This window comes from Ovis canadensis, chromosome 13 (assembly GCF_042477335.2).
Source record: "Ovis canadensis isolate MfBH-ARS-UI-01 breed Bighorn chromosome 13, ARS-UI_OviCan_v2, whole genome shotgun sequence".
In the NCBI taxonomy this organism is placed as follows: domain Eukaryota; kingdom Metazoa; phylum Chordata; class Mammalia; order Artiodactyla; family Bovidae; genus Ovis; species Ovis canadensis.
The window spans coordinates 16766710-16788650 of record NC_091257.1 but is presented as its reverse complement, the minus strand read 5'-3'; the positions used below and the strand labels follow the sequence as shown (position 1 = coordinate 16788650).

Sequence of the window (21941 nt, the reverse complement as noted above, 5' to 3'; positions counted from 1 at the left end):
TTTATTCTGTCACTAAACCACAATTTATTTCTCCACGCTCTTGGTTATGGATATTTGGGTTGTTTACAGTTTGGGCTTCTGGCCCGTAGTTCCGCTTTTGGTGTACATTTCTGTTGTATATTGGGCCAGCATGCTACATACTGCTACACACTGCTCACTTTATTAAAGAAAGCTCATACCAATTTTAGTCCTAGTAGTTTAAGAAACTTACTGACTATAAAGTAGTTCCAAACCGTATCATCATTCTTAAACACTGTGTATTCTATGGTCAAAAATAGTCCATATTCTGCATTTCTAAAACATGCTTTACTGTGGGTACTTCAGGAAGACTGCATTCCTGTTCATTGGGTCACATTTCCAACATGAAACTATTCCTTGATTCCAAAATATATGAAAGTATGTTATTTTTTATATCAACAAGGTCCTATCTGCCAAGTATGGTTACGTCTCTGTGATTACATTATGTAACATGAGTTGAACCAGGATATATCTGTAGATGGTTTTAGAAAAGAAATACCAATCATGTTATATTTCAAAGGTAAAATTTCCTCCCCTCTAAATACTTACACTGTGTAATATTCAGGTGCCTAAATCCTTAGAGGGGAAGATGGTATTTACCTGTTAAAACACTCTGAATAAGATCTTCTGTTTTGGCAGGTGCCTTTACAGAACCTAAAATAAAAAGACAAAATAAATAGCCTCCTATAACTTTTAAAATTATCTTCTTCCTGTAAAACAATGTTTGGCTCTGGTCTCTAAGTTTCTTTATTACAGATTACAAATTCCTGAAGACAATTATCCTAAAAACATTCTAAGAAGTGTCTTCATTTTGTAATTTTGGGTCAAACAAGTTAAATGTGAACCTATATGCTCCATTTATAGACAGAAAGGACATCTCTCCACTTTGAATCAAAACTCTGTCAACAAATTCGGTTTTGACAATGCTACTGCCACCTTCTGGCAAAATCAGGAGTGACAAGTGGTCTTTTACAAAGAACACTGGTAGGTCAGCGGGCAGGAACAAAGTTGCAGGCAAGACCTACTGGGTGCCAAAGTCACTGGTCAAAAGTTTAAGGAGAAACAGGATAGTCTCATGGTCTTAAAGTCTCTCCCCCAAGATATTTATTAACTATAAAGGGGAAAAGTACAACTCTAAGTGGAGGAATCAGGCAGGTGGCACCTTAATCAAGTGACCCACCATGAGGTACAGCAACATCAGGTGTTCCTGACATGATGCTCTGAGAACAGCCTCACTTCTGTGACATTCCTGTCCCAAACGCACACCTCCAATCTCACCATGAGAAAACACTGGGCCAATCCAAATTGAGGGGTCGTCTGCAGAATAACGGGCCAGTACTCTAAAAGTGCACAGGGCATGGAAAAATGAACAGCCTGAGGGACTGTTGCAGATTCAAAGAGGCTAAGGACACATGACAATTAATATAGTGTGGGATCCTGAGCTGGAACCTGGAACAATAAAGACAGTAGTGGAAGGCAGGCGAAGTTCAAAGTCTATGGTTTAATTCAAGGCATTATGCCAATGTTAATTTCCTGGTCCGACTCTGACCGATGTTAACACCAGAGAAGAGGGATCCATTTTTGTAATGTATTGTGTGTTATTTTAAAAATGATTCTGTAAGTCAAATGATTCTAAAATATCCAGTTAAAAAAGTCAAATGCTAAAATGCTAAGTTTTCTCTTACTCTCAAAAGCACAAGGTTATTCGCTATTTGAATGACTTATTCATATTCTAGAAACACACAGTGTTTCTGTTTGGTACATAAAATCTCCATTTGAAAATATCACGTCTTGTTTATGCTTAAGTCACTCCTTAATATTATTAATCTCAACAGTCTCCTTTCTTAAGTGGCCTCAGTAGCAGCAAGGAGCTAAAGGGAAGAATTTTAGGATCATGGAGAATGGTGTCAGTTTTGCCTTCACTCTTCATTAGCAACGTGGCCTTCAAGAAGGAACTTATTTCTGCAATTTAAACCTGCAGTTTATTCATCTGTACTGTGGGGACGATGGTGGAATCAGCCCTCAGAGGCCTGCTCTGAGAGTGAAATGAGATGATCCATGTGAAGTGCTGAGCACGCTCAGCACGTGGTTGGCACTTAAAATTAGTGAAAAGTGAGTTGGAGAAAGATGGGAAAGAATTCTTGGTAGAGACTTAATTTAGTGAAGCAGAACCAAGAAGGTGCTTCTAAAGCATAAAGTATAAGGTGTTTGAAGAACCCCTCACACACCCTGCCAGCAGATGGACCAACATCCATCACTAAATAAAGACATGGGGAATCTGGGTGATATTTTGTTTTGGTTTCACAAGCTACCAGCAGAGCTAGATGAGCACTTACGAGTCTCATAGAAAGGACTTACGAGTCCTCCCTTCCTTCCTTCTGTTATTCATCCCTCAGCAAACACTTCTGGACTGCCTCCTAAGCCCCTGTGTCTCCCTCGCCTGATGATGCTAACTCAGTCATGCTGCCCACTTTTAGTGTGGACAGACTAGAGGCTGCTGGTTACGTAGTGCAGCTCTTTCCTCGGAATGTTTACCTGGAGCCGGTTGGCTGTGCAGAGCCTGGGAGGGCGGTTTGGGTGTCAGGGACGTCGTGTGATTCACCCCATTTTCTGCTGGAGTTGGCCTGGCTTCACTCGGAGCTTCTGATGGGGCTTCCCCAGGATCAGCCTAAAATAATAGACATATTTTCATTTTCCACACCTCTTACTGTTCTTTTGTTACCTTCTGAAACCCACAAAGTTACATTTGATGCCATTTCCACAACTCATTTGGACTCTGAAATATCACATTTGAAACTGTGGAAAGCAGGGTAAAAACAGCATGGTTTTGAACCATGACTGTGGTAGGTTAATTGTATTAAAGTCCCAATATCTGTGCCTTCCTGTGTTCTGGCCCTTGAGGGTGTCATCCCACACGACAGTGGAATTGAGCATGTGATTTGCTTTGGTCAGATGAAAGAGTAGCAAACTTAAAGTAAGCAATGGATTGAAAAGCCATGTGCAAATGTTCCTTCTCTTTCTCAGACTCCTGCTATAGTCATGGAGCATGAGAATCCATGTGAAGGTGAGCTGAGTCACATAGGCAAGGACATCCTGGACCAGGCAGCCCCAAGCTGACCATGGAAACTTAAGTGAGTCCAGCTCAGATGAGCTGAGACTAGTCCAGATCAACAGAACTGCGCAGCTAACCAAATGACTCATGAACAATAATAAGCAGTTGATGTTGTAAGCCACTAAATTGGAAGACTATTTGTTATGCAGCAGTAACCAATAAGCATTGATTTTAGAGTCAGACTTATCTAGGCTATAAGGCCCTGCCACTTATTAACGGTGTGATATTGAGCAAGTCACTTAACTGTCTGCCACTCATTTTTCTCATGTTTATTGATGAGGATATGTATTGGACTGGCCAAAAAGTTCATTTGCATTTTTTGAAACACCTTACAAAAAAACCTCAAACTTTTTGGCCAACTTAATATGTACTGGGGATTATAATATTATCTACACTGTAATGTTGTTTAGAGAATCAAATAAGTTACTATTTATAAAGTGCTTAGAATAATTCCTGGAACAGAGCATATATGTGCATGTTAAAGAGACAAAACATTTAAGCTTGTATAACACTATTAATGAATAATAGTAACAAATACATTAACACCTATGAAATCTCGAGACTTCCCTGGTGGCTCAGACGGTCTGTCTACAATGTAGGAGACCTGGGGTCGATCCCTGGGTGGGGAAGATCTCCTGGAGAAGGCAATGGCAACCCACTCCAGTATTCTTGCCTGGAAAATCCCATGGATGGAGGAGCCTGGTAGGCTACAGTCCACATTGTCTCGAAGAGTTGGACACGACTGAGCAACTTCACTTTCACTTTCTATGAAATCTCTACTGCATTCCCTGTAGCAGCTAGTCTGCTATGCACTGTGTAGAGCAAACATTTAATGTTTGATGAATAAATGTTGATCTTAATAAAACAGTTGCCTCCATAATTATGTACCATCTCAGTGGTGCTTTCTGGGGTTCTACAAGTCTTTTCTCAGAATTACCTTCTGAGTTCAGGGCAGATTTTCCTGACAACGAGGCTACCCCAATGCTCTACTTTGTAGTATCATTAAAAATATAATTAGGAAATGGCCAGAAGTCATTTGGAGCCCAATGTTATGATATTTTGACATGTAATTACAGAAAGCAGGTTGTCTTACAATACCATTTTTAGAAAATGTAAGATGAGAATGAAAATAATTACTCTCATTGTAACAAGTGGCTTTTTAAAATTTATTTTAATTGGAGGCTAATTACAATATTGTAATGGTTTTTGCCATACAAGTGGCTTTTAATCTGTCCCCCAAAGCATCTTTAAAACATGCTCCAACACTGCTTTTGGTGATGGATGGCAAACTTATTTTAATTCAGTGAACAATCCCTGTTTACCTACCACAGCCTGCTCTGCTCAGAGCTGTGACGCTGAGATGCAAGAGATGTGCTGGGGTCAGTGGTGACGATGGGGCAGGGAGGCAAGAACCTAGGCCTGTGGAACTCATGATACAGAACGCTGGCTTCTGAAAGACAGCTGCTCCGAATGGGGAAGTTCTGGTGTGTTTGTGTTATTCAGTTACATCCATCAGGAAAATTCTCATTAGAATCATGATGCTCAGGAGGGGATTGCATATTTTTTGTTCAGCAAGAGATTGCAACCTGAAGGCTTATGGTTCCTAGAGTGCATGGAAATGCTAAGTGTTGCCAGATTTTAAAATGAAGGAGATTTTACCTTAATAAAATGGATTTCCTACTTCACTTGAAAAATCATATAGGGTACCACTGGACCTGCAATCTCAATCTGGGTGAGAACAGAGGAGTTTCTGCTCCTTTAGCACAATTCCATCTTGCTGATTTACCTGCCTTGGTCCTGTAGTCACTGGGTTTGCAGGAGACACTTGAGAAGAATGAACTATCAGAGATGTTTGACCACAAAATTCCTAGAGAAAGTGTATTTACATTGCACAGAAGAGAGCTGAAGTAATGGGAGTGCTGGAAAGAGGACTGGGTCATCAGCAAATTTACCCCCAGCTTTGTCCTCTGGCTTGAATACTGTGAGGGAAACTCTTCCGCCTCCCAGTTGTAGGGAGTCTCCAGTCATCAAGCTCAGCCACCTGGGAAGTAGGGAGAGAAGGTGCTCTGTTCCATGGGCAATCTGGAACCCATTTATATCCGGGCAGGTTTCTGGAACCAGGTGGGGAATAAACAATTTTTTCCGGTATGACAGCTGGCTGATACCAGCCGTCTGGAGGAAGACAGGTAGGAGGACAATTTTGATGGAGCAAAGAATGGAGGTAGTGGAAAGTCAGTTTCCATGAAGGCAATCACGTGTGGCTGCTTTTTGGCAATTAGGAGGAGTGTCAGGGGCACTCAGGCTGGAGGCATATTCAAAATGAACGCAGAAGGCTATTTCACCTATATCCAGTTTGCAAGTATTCCATGGAGATGTGTGCCCTTGGGAAATCAAGTTCAATCATTAACTCTAGTTGAGATGCAGGAAATAGAAACCTCTGCTTATCAAGGGTGTGTCCAAAGCCCTTACATTCCAGAAATTGATATAATGTATGAATTCAAAGACATTTTTTAAAAAGCAGATACATGTTGGCTTTCTCTTAAGAATCCACCTTGCAATGGAAGGGACACTGGTTGGATCCCTGATCTAGGAAGATATCATATTCCTTGGAGCAACTAAGCCTGTGCACCGCAATGACTGAGCTCACGCGCCCAGGAGCCGGTGCTCTGGGGAAGCCACCGCAGTGGGTCCCAGATACAGGACAACGAAGCAAAGCCCCCACCCCTTGCAACTAGAGAAAGCCCGTGTGCAACAAGGAAGACCCAGCACAGCTGAAAAATAAACAGATTAAAAAAAAAAGCAGATTAACATTGAGGAAATATAACTGACAAAAATTTTGTAGTTACAACTGAGGAACAAGAGATGGTCAAAGCCTGGAGCTGGATTTGGGGCAAGCTCTGGATAAACGCTTGGTCTGGGGGTCCTGCTCCCTGCAGGGCAGGCTGCATCGCATACATAATCCCAGGGTCACGTGGGGCCCCTCGCATGTAACAAGCAGTTGATAGAAATGATGGAAATGAGCAAAGCAGACGAGATGGAATGCCACAGGCTGAAGCGAGGCTGTGCCCAGACCTGGAGAAGGAGCCGCTTAGAGCAGCGACTGCTTTCAGCCTGGGCTTCCAGGAAAGTTGGAAAACTGCATTTTTGTCAGGTGTCTCCCATCTTAAAACCACCGAGAAGCCAAACAAAGCTCATCCTCAGGGTGCCTTTGGATGAGAAGCTGCGCACCTGGGCCCTGCGCTCGGGGGAGAGAGCTCGCCCAGATTTCAATCGCCGGAGTCAGCTGTGGGCCCACAAGACGGCTGGAAACCGAGTGGGCGGGGCCACCTGCCTGCGGTCCCCGCCCACTTTCCTCATGCGGCCCGCAAAGGGCAGAACACTGAACGCTAAGGACTCGAGGCCGCTTGTGTAGACTTACTCTGGTCAGAGACCTCTTAGGGTTTCCTGGAAACTGATTATAAGCTTAGTGAGAATTTATAGTGGCATAAGCATCAGACTGATGCTTAAAATATGTTGCCAACGAAGGGCAGTATAGACAGATTTGAATTGGTATCTCCCTGATGAAGACTGACCGTAGAAGCGACTGTAGATCACCATGTGCCAGACACTGTCACACATGCCAGCTTCATCTCAGCCAGCAGGGGAGGCAGTTCAACTCCATCAGACGGCAGAGATTAGTTGTTCAGTCGTTCAGTCGTGTCCGACTCTGCGATCCCGTGGGCTGAAGCACGCAGGCTTCCCTGTCCTTCACCATCTCCCAGAGCTTGCTCAAACCATCAGGGGCATTCAGTTCAGTTCCGTTCAGTCGCTCAGTTGTGTCCGACTCTTTGCGGTTCCATGAATTGCAGCACACCAGGCCTCCCTGTCCATCACCAACTCCCGGAGTTCACTCAAACTCACATCCATGGAGTCGGTGATGCCATCCAGCCATCTCATCCTCTGTCATCCCCTTTTCCTCCTGCCCCCAATCCCTCCCAGCATCAGAGTCTTTTCCAATGAGTCAATTCGTCGCATGAGGTGGCCAAAGTACTGGAGTTTCAGCTTTAGCATCATTCCTTCCAAAGAACACCCAGGGCTGATCTCCTTTAGAATGGGCTGGTTGGATCTCCTTGCAGTCCAAGGGACTCTCAAGAGTCTTCTCCAACACCACAGTTCAAAAGCAACAATTCTTTGGCGCTCAGCTTTCTTCACAGTCCAACTCTCGCATCTATACATGACCACTGGGAAAACCATAGCCTTGACTAGATGGACCTTTGTCGGCAAAGTAATGTCTCTGCTTTTGAATATGCTATCTAGGTTGGTCATAGTAAGTGTCTTTATTAAGATTTTGTTAAAAGTCATTAGTAACTTGCTGGAAGCCACACTGTTAACAGGGGCATTAATGTTTGAATATATGTTACAGTCTAAAGTCTAGGTTTTTCTACTGCATTAGTTCACCCTCTATTCTGTTAAGAGCAACTTAAGCAACCATAATAGTAACTTACTCTATTGATGAGATACAGAGATGTATAAATGTAAACATTATTCTCAAAGAGCTTACTCTGTTGCACTAAAAAATCATTTGTGTATTAAAAATGAGTTAAATAAAGCAGCTAAACACAAGAACTGGGGGGGGGGACCCCAGTACAATACTATAATTTCTAATATCATTGAAAGGCTTAATAATTCACATGAGATGAAATGCCAAAACCAGATCCCTTGCTCCACTCACAAGCATAAGTGGAAGGCAATACTTGTGACTTTATTTCTCCCCAGTCCAAATCTTCTTTTTCATGAGTTAGAATGAAATAAACCTGCAATCCTTTCTCACTGCACTGGAAATTACAATAGCAACAAAAGAACTAGAAATATGTTCTCAATTTAATGGCAGGACTCTTGGGATCAATTAAATTTTCAAGGAAAGAAGTTTCAGAAGTTTATTTCAGTTGCACTAAATTTTGCTTAGGTGAGTAGAGAAAAATGAGTTACAGCTCCAGTGGCCAAGTGGAAGCATTACACTATTTTTTCTTTAAAAACATGAAATAGTAGATGTTTTTAAAGCCAAGATTTTATAAAAAATATTTTTATCCTTCCTATTTCCAATATGAACAGAAAAACCTTAAAATATAACATAAGTGGATCAGCAAGAAATATAACTAGAAAGACCATTTTCACAAGTTTTAGAGAAGGAGGAAAGGCTACGTGGACTGTTAGCTAAAAAGACTTCAGTCCCAGGCATTAAAAATTGGGTCTGACGATGAAGCAATAGAGAACTAGGATTTAGGGAATTTAGTGAGGAAGTTCTTATGGTAAGGTAAAAGGTTTTCCAAATACCAGATGTGTGACTCGGCTATTGGCGGTGTTGGGGTTCTGCCTGAGTCATCTAAAAATACAAAAGTAATTAGCCTCCAATTAAAATAAATCAATTAATTAAAAAAAAAACACACAGTGCCTTCCATGTCATTGTTAGGGTAATACTGTCTTCATTCGGACGCCGGGTGGGTGACGGCAAGGGCAAAGTCATTAGTGTCTCCAGAATATTTAGGTCAAGCTCATAATTTCACCATGTAGAGATCTAGTTCACTCAGGACTAATTCAGGCAGTGGAAGTGGCTACATCAAAACCAGCCTTTCCCTTAACAAAGAGCTTTCTTAAATATCTGTACAATTGGTATCTTAAGTTTATATTGCCTGAGTGAAATTAGATTATGTATCTGCCCTACATTTCTAAAACCTGTACCCTGATGTATGTGTTCTAAAGCACTGAGGGATGATGTATGTTAATATTTGCAGCCTACTTTTAAATGCATCAAAAGTCAGATGGAATAGTGAAAGAATAGAGGGCAGCCCACCAGGCTCCACCGTCCCTGGGATTCTCCAGGCAAGAACACTGGAGTGGGTTGCCATTTCCTTCTCCAATGCATGCAAGTGAAAAGTGAAAGTGAAGTTGCTCAGTCCTTAGCCACCCCATGGACTGCAGCCTACCAGGCTCCTCCAGCCATGGGATTTTCCAGGCAAGAGTACTAGAGTGGGTTGCCATTTCCTTCTCCAGAGGATCTTCCCGACCCAGGGATTGAACCCAGGTCTTCTGCATTGTAGGCAGACACTTTACCATCTGAGCTCATTAGTCATCTCTAATAACCACATTAAACTGGTAGAGCTGTGGAAAATTTATCTTTAATTAAGAACTTTTGTAAAGGAATACTATACATTCATAGAAAATGTGCTAGAATGATGACCACCAAAAATGTTAACCTGATCTGCAAGATTACTGAGAGGACTTTTTGTTTCTTTATTATGTTTTAAAATTTTTATATACCATTTTATTTAGAGAAGTAACTAAAAATATTATAAAGCCTTAGTAATGACTCAGATTAGGTAACTTTCTACGACTTTACTCACCCACGATCCTGATTTATGACTTTAAAAGAGACAAAATAAATTCAGCAACTCAAATATATTATTCCTTAATTTCCAATTATATACTGGAATTATATATATATGTAACTATATATATATTTTTCACATGATCTGAAACAAATGTCTATTGTTCAAAGCAATGGGGGAATTTTAAAATTTCCTACTTTTTTGGTTTGTCAATTACTTATGAAGATAATTTATTAGACTATTACAATTCTGGGAATATTTTATAGTTCAATAATGTCTTTCATTTTCAAATAGAAATGACCTTTATAACTACCAAGTTAAAAGGATTATACTAAAAAAGTCTTTGCTGCTAAAATAGTGTCTCCAGTGTCTGCCATGTCCTAGATAGAATTTTCTTTTGAGAAAACCATAGTTACTTCTTTTCAGTGGCCTCGTTCAAACAAACTTACATTATTGCAAGACAAGATAAAGGGCATGCTGGTGTTCAAAGGTGTGAAATGCCATTTTTCTCCCAGCATTATATGGTAAGGGCAAATAATTTTTCTTCTTGAGTTTTAGAAATGAGGTCAGTTAAGGGTTTCGATATTTCAAAGGAAAAAATAAATGTATTTTCTACAGGACCATGTCAAATTTATGTAATTCAATGTGAAATTTATGCGATTCAACGTTTCTAAAATTATTTCTAAAACTGAAAATGTTCAAATATTATTTGCGTGTAACCAACAGTATACATTTACTGAAAATCCGTATGACCATCATTTTAGACGAGAAACAAAAGTAATGTTGACCTAAAATTCTACTTCTGTATTTTTGTATCCATTGCTGTTACATTCTCCACAAATAGCTTTTATTTTTTCAAAAAATCAAAGTATAGTTGATTTACAATGTTGTGTTAGTTTCAGGTTTACAGTAAAGCATTCAATTATATATATATATTTCAGATTCTTTTCCATTATAGGGTGTTACAGTTCTGTTTGCTATGTGTGTTGTTTATCTATTTTATATATAGTTGTGTGTATCTGTTAATCCTAAACTCCTAATTTGTCCCGCCTCCCTTTCCATTTGGTAACCATAAGTTTGTTTTCTACCTCTGTGGGTCTATTTCTGTTTTGTGAATAAGTTCATTTGTATCACTTTTTAGTTAAGTAAGACAGAAAAAATAGAAAATCACATGATATCACACATACGTGGAATCCAAATAGCTTTTTTATATGCTTTGAAAGGACAGTGACGTAAAAGATCTGCAGTCTCAAAGGCCTTAGGTCTCCTACTCTGCAAAGTGACATTTTTCTCATTAGAGAAATGGTCTCTGTTTCATTACAAGGCTTTTACCTCTATTGCTACATTATATAAGCTGAAATTGGTGGTGTCTTGAAATCTCTTCAAGTCAGAGCTCACTCCTTGGAGAAGATGGCCAATATCTAGGTACAAGTCGATGATATAGAAAGTATTGTTTTGAAATAGTAGCAAAACATAATTTTATCTGAAAATGCTTTCTTTAAATACCTATTTTTTTAGAAAATAAACTGCATCCAGTTGATTAAAGAGATTCCTGTTTTCTAATTAGAGAAGGCTTAATAGTAATCTAATTATATCTCCATAAATTATCTTTACTGTGAATTATATTTTATGAAATATGTTATTAAGTTAAAGTCAGTAGAATAGAAAAGAGTTTCAGAACTTGGAAACCCATTGATATCTAAGGAGAGCCTTTAATTTCATATTGGGGTTTATATGAGCAAAACAAGAAATTCACTGAAATCTCTAGTCTTAATCTTTTCAGAGGCCATTACAAAGAAAAAAAAACACTATTATCTTTGAAGAAACACTGAAATTAAAGATGTAGCTATTGTCAAACATTTAAATTCTAGTTCCCAAACAAACAAACAAAAAAATCAGAAAGCGTATTCAATCTTTAATTCTAAAACAGCAGCTATTTAGCATTGTGGGATTCCTTATTAGCAGAATTGTACTTGGGATTCTTGTCTGCGTGATAAGTTGAGAGGATGTTCTCAGGCGAGAACTGCAGGGAAGTAAAGAAAACAGGCTGAGACAGGGAAACAAGATAAACCCAGAGTGGTTTCAGCTGGAGTCTAGCCTCAGCCTGATCCTATAGCGTGGCGGGTGGGGTGGGGCATGGGAGCTTGAACTGCAGCATTGAAGGTGCCCATCCAGCAGCGAGAGACCTGGGCTGTTATTCTATGTGCGACAGTCACAGGATACAGTCACCTCCTTGAAAGAAGAATCTGCTAGACATCCCCAAGCAAGGCAGTTCCTATCAGCCTAGGCCAGGCTTCTGGAGAAATGTGCGGCTGTGAGCTGTTTTCAGCCCACCCTGCAGCAGCCCTGCAAAGGAACTCTGGGCTGGTACCAGCAAAATCTGCTTAGAGCATGGATGACATGCTCGCTCTCTCTGCGCTCTCTGGACCAGCCAAGCAGTGAGTGCTCAGACTAACTGCTCAAATTCAAGCAGTAGGCCTAACTGGTGGTGTCTTTTTTTTTTAAGTGGTGTTTTTTTAATTCAGTTTTTTTTAAAATTTATTTATTTATTTAATTGCAGGATAATTACTTTACAATATTGTGATGGTTTTTGCCATACATCAACATGAACTGGGTTTCCCTGGTAGCTCAGCTGGTAAAGAATCTGCCTGCAAAGCAAGAGACCCTGGTTCAATTCCTGGATCATGAAGATCTCTGGAGAAGGGATAGGCAACCCACTCCAGTATTCTTGGGCTTCCCTGGTGGCTCAGACAGTAAAGAATCCATCTGCAATGTGGGAGACCTGGATTTGATCCCTGGGTTGGGAAGATGCCCTGGAGGAGGGCCTAACAAACTACTCCAGTATTCTTGCCTGGGGAATCCCCATGCACAGAGGAGCTTGGCAGGCTACAGTCCACGGGGTTGCAAAAAGTTGGACACAACTGAGCGACTAAGCACAGCACAGCAACAACATGAATTGGCCACAGGTATACAAGGAAAAGCTTTACAGACAAGTAAAAGCTAAGTGGCTTTTAACATATGAAAAAGAAACATATGCTAAGCATAGGTGTCAAATACACAACGTTGGAAGTAATTCATGTCTACTGTTAGATGTACTTTTCCAGAAGTGTAAAATTTCCCTATAACTCCATTTTCTGCATACAAAGAAAAATATTATTTATGAAACTTTCCAGGCTAACTTTAAATTTCATCAAACAGGACAATATATTTATTGGTTCTATAGAATATGATGCTTGCAGTGTAAATAAGAGCCTGAAAAATTTTTATTTTGACATTAGATATCTTTCTTTTTTAAAGAATATTTATTTATTTGACATGCAGGATCTTCATTGTGACATGAAAGATCTTTCACTGCAGTGCATGGACTCTCTAGTTGTGGCACACAGGCTTAATTGCTCCTCAGATATGTGGGATCTTAGTTTTCTGACCAGAGATAAAACCTGTGTCCCCTGCGTTGCAAGGCAGATTCTCAACCACTGGACTACCAGGGAAAACCATATTTTTCTTTTTTTCCTTTCATTTTCTCTCATGTTCAATTAACTCGACATCTTAGATCACAAATTTCTAAAGTTCTATACAAAATAAACAAAGAAATAATCATAAATGTGCTAAAAACATACTTATATGATGTTTACTGAAGATCTATTTAAAATATTAAAGTATTCAAAATATCCAATAATAGAGATTAGAAAGATAATGTGCAGCTATGTAATGGAAGATTACAAAGTTATTAAAAGTCATGTCATAGAATATTTTATGATATGGAGCTGTTTGCATTAAGTGAAAATAAAAGGTTAAAACACAGATTGTGAATATTATCCCATTATATCAAAAAGTACTAATTGTGCATAAAAAGACTAGCTGCATGTATAGCCTATATGTACAGTGCTGGGTGTCCCAGGTGCCACTAGTGGTAAAGAACCCACCTGCCAATGCAAGAGACATAAGAGACATGGGTTCGATCCCTGGGTCGGGAAGATCCCTAAGAGGAGGAAGTGGCTACCCACTCCAGTAATCTTGTATGGAGAATCGCATGGACAGAGGAGCCTGGCAGGGCTACAGTCCATAGGGTTGCAAAGAGTCAGGCACGACTGAAGTGACTTAGCGTGCACGCGGGCACGCATGCACAGTGTTATCTCTGTGCGGCTTGGGTGTTTGGATTAAAGGTGATGTATTTGGGATGTTTCATTTCTCATTTCCATTTAAAAAATTTTCTGTGGCAAGCCTAGGTTTCTTTATTCTTTTGGAATAGGAAAAAGCTGATTTAGTAATATCAACTTGAGTGGACTTGCTATTAAAGTCATCCAACAATTTTCAAGGTTTTTTCCTATACTGATAATTCTCCAATTTTCTCATCTGTTTCCCTGAATCTATCCTCTGAATATTCAAATGAAGTATGAAAATAGCTAGTTTTTATCACTATTTGTAATGTTTATGTCATTCCCCAATAATCATGAAATTCTATTTCAGTCTACACGGAAACTTCATATTTTTTCTTAAGCACGTCAAAAATTTTATTCAACTCATTGATTAGTGACTAAATCAATCAGATGACAAGGCAGATTCACCAGGATTTTGAGGAAGCTTCATATTTTTAAACTTCACTTCTAATATTTCTAGGCCCTTTCTTACTTATTCTTTGCATTGTGACATCTAATTTAGAATAACACACCAATTATTTTGGGAATATATATTATAATAAAGAAATATACGGTAATAATAGTTGCCACTTTGCAGCCTGTACTACGCAACAGGTACTGTGTTAAGTAACTTTGGTACTGTAAGAAATCACAAAAGCGCTTTGAAAACCCTGTACTTTAAAGACAAAAGAAAACAACAAATGACTTGATGATCAACTTCTTTTCTACATGTTTTATTCACCTTTAATCAACAGGAAATGATCTAGAAAATTTCCCCTGAAACAGCAAGATGTCTACTGTTTAATGTGGTCACAAAAGACGATGCTGGTGGTGGCCACAGAATGCCAAAAGAGAATGAAATATGAAAAATTCAGGGTATCTTCTAGATGTTTTGGGAGATGAGGCTCAACTCCACCAAAGTGGTTTTCCAGTGTTCTCTTTTCCTTTCCTGAGGGTGATGTTATGTAGGAAAAGCTAGCAACAAGATTCGGAAATCATGCTTCATGCCACGCACAAGACTAGAACAACCCTCTCACCTCTTTCTTCACTTCTTCTTCATCTTCCAGGGTCAAGGCAGCCAGTTGTTTAGCTCTCTGCTCCATCAGATTCACATATCGGATTGGATTTGACAAAGCTTCAATCACGTCTAAATAGGAAAGAGACATTTTAGACTGATGGTCCTGGAGATACTGATTATCCACCATGAGTCAGTCTATCCATCCATCCCTCCATCCATCCATCCAATCACCCATCCATCCATGTTTTGTTCATCATCTCTCTCCTTGTCCATCCATTTCCTGATTCACCATCCATCTTCCATCTTTCCATATACCCATATAACTATCTACTTATCCAGCCAACACTTTGGAAATGGACAAGAGTCCACTGGCTGAACCTCAGGAAGAGAGAACTCAAAGGCCATCTCTGAGTCAAACTGGACAAGCTCCAACTCAGGATGTGTCAGCGCTCCAAATTTTTAAGTTTTATTTGAGCATTTCATCCAATTCAGAAACGGCCCATAAATTTGTCCTGTTTCCCACACTGGTGATTCACAGGGGAGACATTTCCCATAACAAAGGCTGCTTTATGGACTGCTGAAACAACCCAATGATTTGGCAATATGGGTATCATTTGAACATGATGCTGTCTAGCTGGAATGAGTTATGGCTGTCGTCTTCAGATTGGACACCCGCTCCAAGACTGCCATAGTCTCCACCACTTCCCAGGATCTTCCACTCAGGTACCTTGGCACCACAAGAATTTAAATGTATGATTCCAGGCTGACATCATCATAAGTTAATTTTTATAGTTTACGATTTCACTCATAGAAAAGGTCAGGATTCTAAAACTGGCTGAAGGCAAATTCACTGCACAGACCTAGATAGTAGGTCTGTATATCAGCTACCTGATACTACACAGTACTGAACTCATGAGAATAATATTACCAATGGACAAAAATTCTCAATAGTTTATTGAGATTTAAACTAAAATTTATTCACAAAGGTTTGATGAATTACTTCTAAACATGCATACAAACAGAGGTGATTCTGAGGTCACACTCTCTTGCCTTTGTTTAGTCCAGTTTTCTTTCCACTGAGTCACAAAAATATGGATGACCCCAGATGGAGATATCCTTCCAGGTTAGGAGGTTTACCTGCATATGTGTCTGGGACATAGTCCTTCACCTCTATGTAGACAAAGAGGGCTGGTAGCATCAGAGGCTGGTTCCTCTCATTCCTCAGACAGATGTAGTGATAGCCTGGGGGGTGACATGATACTGTGCATCATGGTTTCTTATAATGCGAAACATCTACTCGATCGGGGTACTTATTCCAGGTAACTCTGGATGACCGACAGCTTACTTCTACCTCATCTTAATCATATGCTCTTGAGTGATAGGGTATTATTTTTCTCATCAAACAGGAAAATAATGTTGACTCTGATTTTTTTTTCTCCCTTTCCAACCATGTTTTTCCCCACAAGAGAGAATTTGAAACCATGTGTCATAGACTGAATTATCAGTCCAAATTTGTATCCTGTATATGATTTCTTGATTTGGGGGTTAGCCTGTTTGGACAATGGGATGTTAGTTATATGTACAAGCAGAGTTTTCACACGCACTTGCAGATACAAGCGTGCATCCCACGGGGCTGCCGTGAGATGCCTGGGAGTGCAACTGCTTCTTCACCTGGAGCCCCTAAGTGAGCAGGTGTGGGAAGCCCACAGCCTCAAGCACAGTTGCACAGCCAAACCTCACCAAGCCCTACTACTCCACAGACCTGTGAGCACGAAGATGAAACACCTCTTATAAGCCTTTTAATTTTCAGGTAGTTTGTTACACATAACATCTGGCAAGAGTTGACTGGCCTAGTAGTCATAGCGCATCACAAAAACATAATATTGCCAGGTTTAAATATATAATCCTATAATCCTTTTTACAGAGTAAAACACCAAAACAACAAATAGCTTGCTACATTGTTCTTTAATAATCTTATAAGGCAGTGATGATTTTCTTTACAACTCTGATAAACGGTTTCCCACAATGCTATCCATACCTGGCCGAATTGCTTGTACTGGCAAGATTCGGTGACCAATAAATTTACCTCCTTCTTCATAAACTGCTATCCTCAGACAGGCTAGCGAAGGAAGAACCACCTACAGGACATTAAGAATACATGTGGTTACAAGAAGGAGTGACTCCCAGAAAGAATTAGAAAGGTAATATTCAAACAGGCCCTACTTTTCCAAATCCAAGTAGAAGTTTCTGCTGAGCAAATTGATAAAAAGTTGTTACTGCTCTATAATTTAGATTTTCAAAAAGAGAAGGATTTCCAGAGATATGGCTTCATCTGTGTTTTATCACCTTTTCAAAATGAGGAATCTGTTCAACAAACAGACCATTTTCTTTTGACATGAACATTCTCAAGGCAGAAATGACAAAAGTTCTACGTTTAAATACTGTGAGTTAATGGTTTAATCACAGTTTGAGCATTCACTATTATATTTTCAAAGCAAACTACCTTTGTATTTCAGAGCAAATGCAAAAATTATAAAGTAGCTTTCAAGGATAGCTTTCAAAATGAGATTACTTTATTTATTTGTAAATTCCCAAGTTAGCCATAAGTAGTACTCTTGCCCGGAAAATCCCATGGATGGAGGAGCCTGTCTAGTAGGCTATAGTCCATGTGGTTGCAAAGAGTCGGACAAGATTGAGCAACTTAAAAAGAAAAAATTGCTTACTTTTTTTTCTCTCAGTGTAAAACATCTGGAGTACATATGCAGCTATACTATATCAACATGTCAAGACCATGAGGCCAATTATACCTTAAATATGTATTTCTTTGGAACATAAGAAAACTAACATTTATTGACTACTTTCAATGGGTTAGGTATTTTCTAAATGTTTTCAGTATATTAGAAAATACTTATATAAGAATGCTTATAAGACAGTATAACTAAATCCAATTAACAGAAGAAAACAAAAAGCTGGAGTATAGAGATCTTTACCACAGATAGGATACCCCCTGTGCAGAAGACTGCCTTTGCAGATATTTTGGTTAGATAAAAGCAAAGTGATAAGAGTGCGCTCTACTTTCCACTGCACTTAATGTCTTCCTTTTTGTTTAAAAAGGAAGTGAAAAAGATCTGTTTTTTTGTGAAAGGAAAGGGAAAGACAAGTCAAATGTGAAAGGTATTAACTATTAGATAGAATCCAGACAAGTTACAAAGACCAACACCAGTGGTTGGAGATTCCAGGGAGTTTAATTGCTATGCTTTTTAAAGGAAGCATGGACTTCCTTTCTCTTGGCTACCATATTACTCCCTATTTACCACTCTACTTCATTCGAATTATAGTGAAGACATATCATTTATCACTTGTACTATGAGAGGCTATGAATTAAAATTACACATTATTCTGGTCTTCCAAATGAGGTATCCTAGAATTAATTGATTCATAATTAGGAAAAATCCAAACAAGCAATTCACAGAAATTTTGAAGTTTTCAAGATGGTTTTGAAAATGCTATTATATTATTAATGTGTAAATTCCCAAAAGAAACAATAAGTAAGTCCTCATTTCATATTTTTTCCAGTATAAAACACCTGAAAGTGACTCTTTGCAACCCCATGGACTGTAGCCTATCAGGCTCCTCCGTCCACGGGATTCTCCAGGCAAGAGTACTGGAGTGGGCTGCCATTTCCTTCTCCAGGGGATCTTCCCGACCCAGGGATGGAACCCAGGTCTCCCCCATTGTAGGCAGACGCTTTACCATCTGAGCTACCAGGGAAGTCATAAAACACCTAGAAGATGCATTAACATCTGACGTGAAGAACACAAGACCAACCTTTTTGAATACAATGGGTTCTTCTTCCCAGATGGGATTTACAGCGTTTCCTTGTGATGTTTTGGTCTTCAATGCCTTCCTCCTTGTGTCCACAGGCAAACCAAACATATCCACTTCCACATAAGTCCCGACTTTCTTATCAGAGAGAAACTGACCTGAAATAATCTAGAAAGTTAAAAAAAAAAAAAAACTCTAAAAAATGAATAACAATTATACAAGAGAAAACTTCAGGGAGGGACAAATGCTAATGATGAATATTGAGCCATAATCAAAGTAAAACAGAAACAACAGTACAAATATTATTTCCTTTTTGGTTAAAGAATTGTTAGAAGAATAACGATAACGTCAGGGTTAAGGGTTAATTAATAAGACAAAGTTGTATAGGGTGAAATACATGAACAAGCATGAAAGCTTGAGATTATGGCTTTTATATTTGAGACATACTATCTATTAAAAGTTAAAGGTTGATTTTTAGAGCCAACTGAATATAAGGATTTTTCTAATACTTAATAACTTTATAAGAGAAAAAAAATTCTCAATTTAGCATGATTGTTCAGTTCAGTTCAATTCAATTCAGTCGCTCAGTCGTGTCTGACTCTTTGTGACCCCATGGACTGCAGCACACCAGGCCTCCCTGTCCATCAAGAACTCCCAGAGTTTACTCAAACTCATGTCCATTGAGTTGGTGGTGCCATTCAACCATCTCATCCTCTGTCGTCCCCTTCTCCTCCCGCCTTCAATCTTTCCCAGCATCAGGGTCTTTCCAAATGAGTCAGCTCTTCGCATCAGGTGGCCAAAGTTTTGGAGTTTCAGCTTCAACCTCAGTCCTTCAACATCAGACCAGACCACCTGACTTGCCTCTTGAGAAATCTGTATGCAGGTCAGGAAGCAACTGTTAGAACTGGACATGGAACAACAGACTGGTTCCAAATAGGAAAGGAGTACGCCAAGGCTGTATATTGTCACCCTGCTTATTTAACTTATATGCAGAATACATCATGAGAAACGCTGGGCTGGATGAAGCACAAGCTGGAATCAAGATTGCCGGGAGAAATATCAGTAACCTCAGATATGCAGATGACACCACCCTTATGGCAGAAAGTGAAGAACTAAAGAGCCTCTTGATAAAAGTGAAAGAGGAGAGTGAAAAAGTTGGCTTAAAATTCAGCATTCAGAAAACTAAGATCATGGCATCTGGTCCCATCACTTCATGGCAACTAGATGGGGGACAGTGAAAACAGTGGCTGACTTTATTTTGGGGGGCTCCAAAATGAAAATGAAAATGAAAATTAAATGAAATTAAAAGATGCTTACTACTTGGAAGGAAAGTTATGACCAACCTAGACAGCACATTCAAAAGCAGAGACATTACTTTGCCAACAAAGGTCCGTCTAGTCAAGGCTATGGTTTTTCCAGTGGTCATGTATGGATGTGAGAGTTGGACTATAAAAAAGCTGAGCACTGAAGAATTGATGCTTTTGAAGTGTGGTGTTGGAGAAGACCCTTGAGAGTCCCTTGGACTGCAAGAAGATCCAACCAGTCCATCCTAAAAGAAATCAGTCCTGAATATTCATTGGAAGGACTGATGTTGAACCGTGGTTGTAGATGAAATAGGTTGCTTAAGAGTACAAATTTAACACATAGCGTAGTAGAAAGTTTAGCATTAAAAAAAAAAATCTTGTTCATAAAATTCAACTTGACAGAGTAGTTATAATACCATGCTACTCCAATTCCCAAAGTTGTTATAGTTTAATAAAAAGCCACAATAATAATAAAAGTAAAAACAAATACCAATTTTAAACTATTAAACTCAGTTTATTATCACTCCTAACCGCACTGGTTAACCATCCACATGATTGTGGTATCCTTTGCCTAGATATAAAGCTAATGAATATTGTGGAATTAAGTGAGATTTTAAAACTACACATTCATAATTTTCAGAATCTGAGGGGTTCTCGAATGTTATAAAAGTTAATGGAGACAGACACAATGTCCTTCTGCTTTAACAACAGAGAGGGAAACGTGGAAATCAAGTGTTGGTGGAGCGGACTCAGTGATCTGTGTTATCCGCTTGACAAAGCTTCACTTTCTGAGCTCCAGTCGGTGAAAGGAGACAGAATCTCCAAGATGGTGGTGGGCTGGAAACAGACACAACGGCGGCCTGGGGGTGGCCATGGCGACTGGGGAGGCCAAAGGCAGCTGCTCGCTGATGTGGTTAGAGATGCCACACAAGTTAGAAAGTTATGAGGAGGAGGGTGTCCGCATTTACCGTGGGAAAATGCATTTCTCCTGAATGTTCTCTGTGCCTGAGTGCATGAGACCTGCAAGGAACAATCTCTGTGTTTCCTTTGAGGTTCTACATGAGAACAATGAGCAGACATTTTATAGCAGGTTTGAAACTTCCAAGTTAAATGAGTCATGCTGGGAATTCAAATGCATCAAAGATGGTGTGTGCTTAAGATTTTTTAGAATTGAGTTTAAATTTTTTCTTTTCCTTGTTTTTATCTTTATCTGCCCAGCATGTGGATCTTAGTTCCCCACCCAGTGATTGAACCCGCACCCCCTGCATTGGCAGTGTGGAATCTTAACCACTGGTCCCCCAGGGAAGTGACAATATGCTTAAGATTTTGATTAAAACAGACTTCTTAACTAAATTAATAACACTGAGCCTCAATGTTCTCATCAGTAAAATAGGATCATGGAACACCACCAGAGCTCAGAGGTCTACTCTGGCATTATAAAGTCTATGTCAGGGGATCGAAACAAAGGCAATACTGGGTGGATGTGAGCTGCATTTTGGCTCCAGCCGTCATGGTGAAGGCAGGATTCTCTGCAGGGTCTCTGAGGCATTATGGCCTGTCCTTTCAGAGGACACTGACATCTCCAGAGCAGTGTCTCCACTCCGGACTCAGGCAGCAGTGTACACCTGTCTGGGACTCAACTGTTTTCCCCAGTTTCTCTATGTGATTGTTTATAATCACTTACACTGTCATGATAGAATTTTCAAGAAAGAATAAACAGCAAAGCAAACATATAAAATGAGATGAATCAGCAAACAAGGACAAAAGATTATTTTGATAAAATATTACTATCAGTTTGACCTGACTACAACTATAGTTAACAAAAATTCTAAAACAGCATTTTATCTGTGAGTGATGTTTGAGTTTATCTTAATCAAACTTGACAGGAATTAAACACCCTTTGCTGAAAACAATTTCCTAAACTAAATATAATCTTGAAGCTCTAATTCTGCCAACTCCACTTGGCAGATATATGGGGTGAAATAATTTCAAATGATATCATTGAGAGACACTCCAGTGCAACTTTATTTTTAATCTCTGGTGTAATACAAATTTTAAAGTAAAAAAGGGTTCAACAAGCTTAGAATAGATATAAATTAGTGAAATTGTTATTGTTATTATTTAGTCACTAAGTCATATCTCTTTGTGACCTCGTGGACT

At 39.4% G+C, this 21941-nt stretch overlaps 1 protein-coding gene across 3 annotated transcripts in view; it reads right to left on the bottom strand.

Annotated features, from left to right (window-relative positions):
- Window positions 1-21941, bottom strand: part of PLCB1 (phospholipase C beta 1) — an 877017-nt gene that overhangs the window by 136164 nt on the left and 718912 nt on the right. For all 3 annotated transcript variants that reach the window (XM_069546383.1, XM_069546382.1, XM_069546384.1), the window contains 6 exons: window positions 18481-18645; window positions 16691-16790; window positions 15790-15894; window positions 14672-14781; window positions 2554-2686; window positions 619-672 (listed from right to left, as the gene is read on the bottom strand). In XM_069546383.1, the coding sequence (XP_069402484.1) occupies window positions 619-672; window positions 2554-2686; window positions 14672-14781; window positions 15790-15894; window positions 16691-16790; window positions 18481-18645 (667 nt within the window). The remainder of the gene's footprint in view (window positions 1-618; window positions 673-2553; window positions 2687-14671; window positions 14782-15789; window positions 15895-16690; window positions 16791-18480; window positions 18646-21941) is intronic.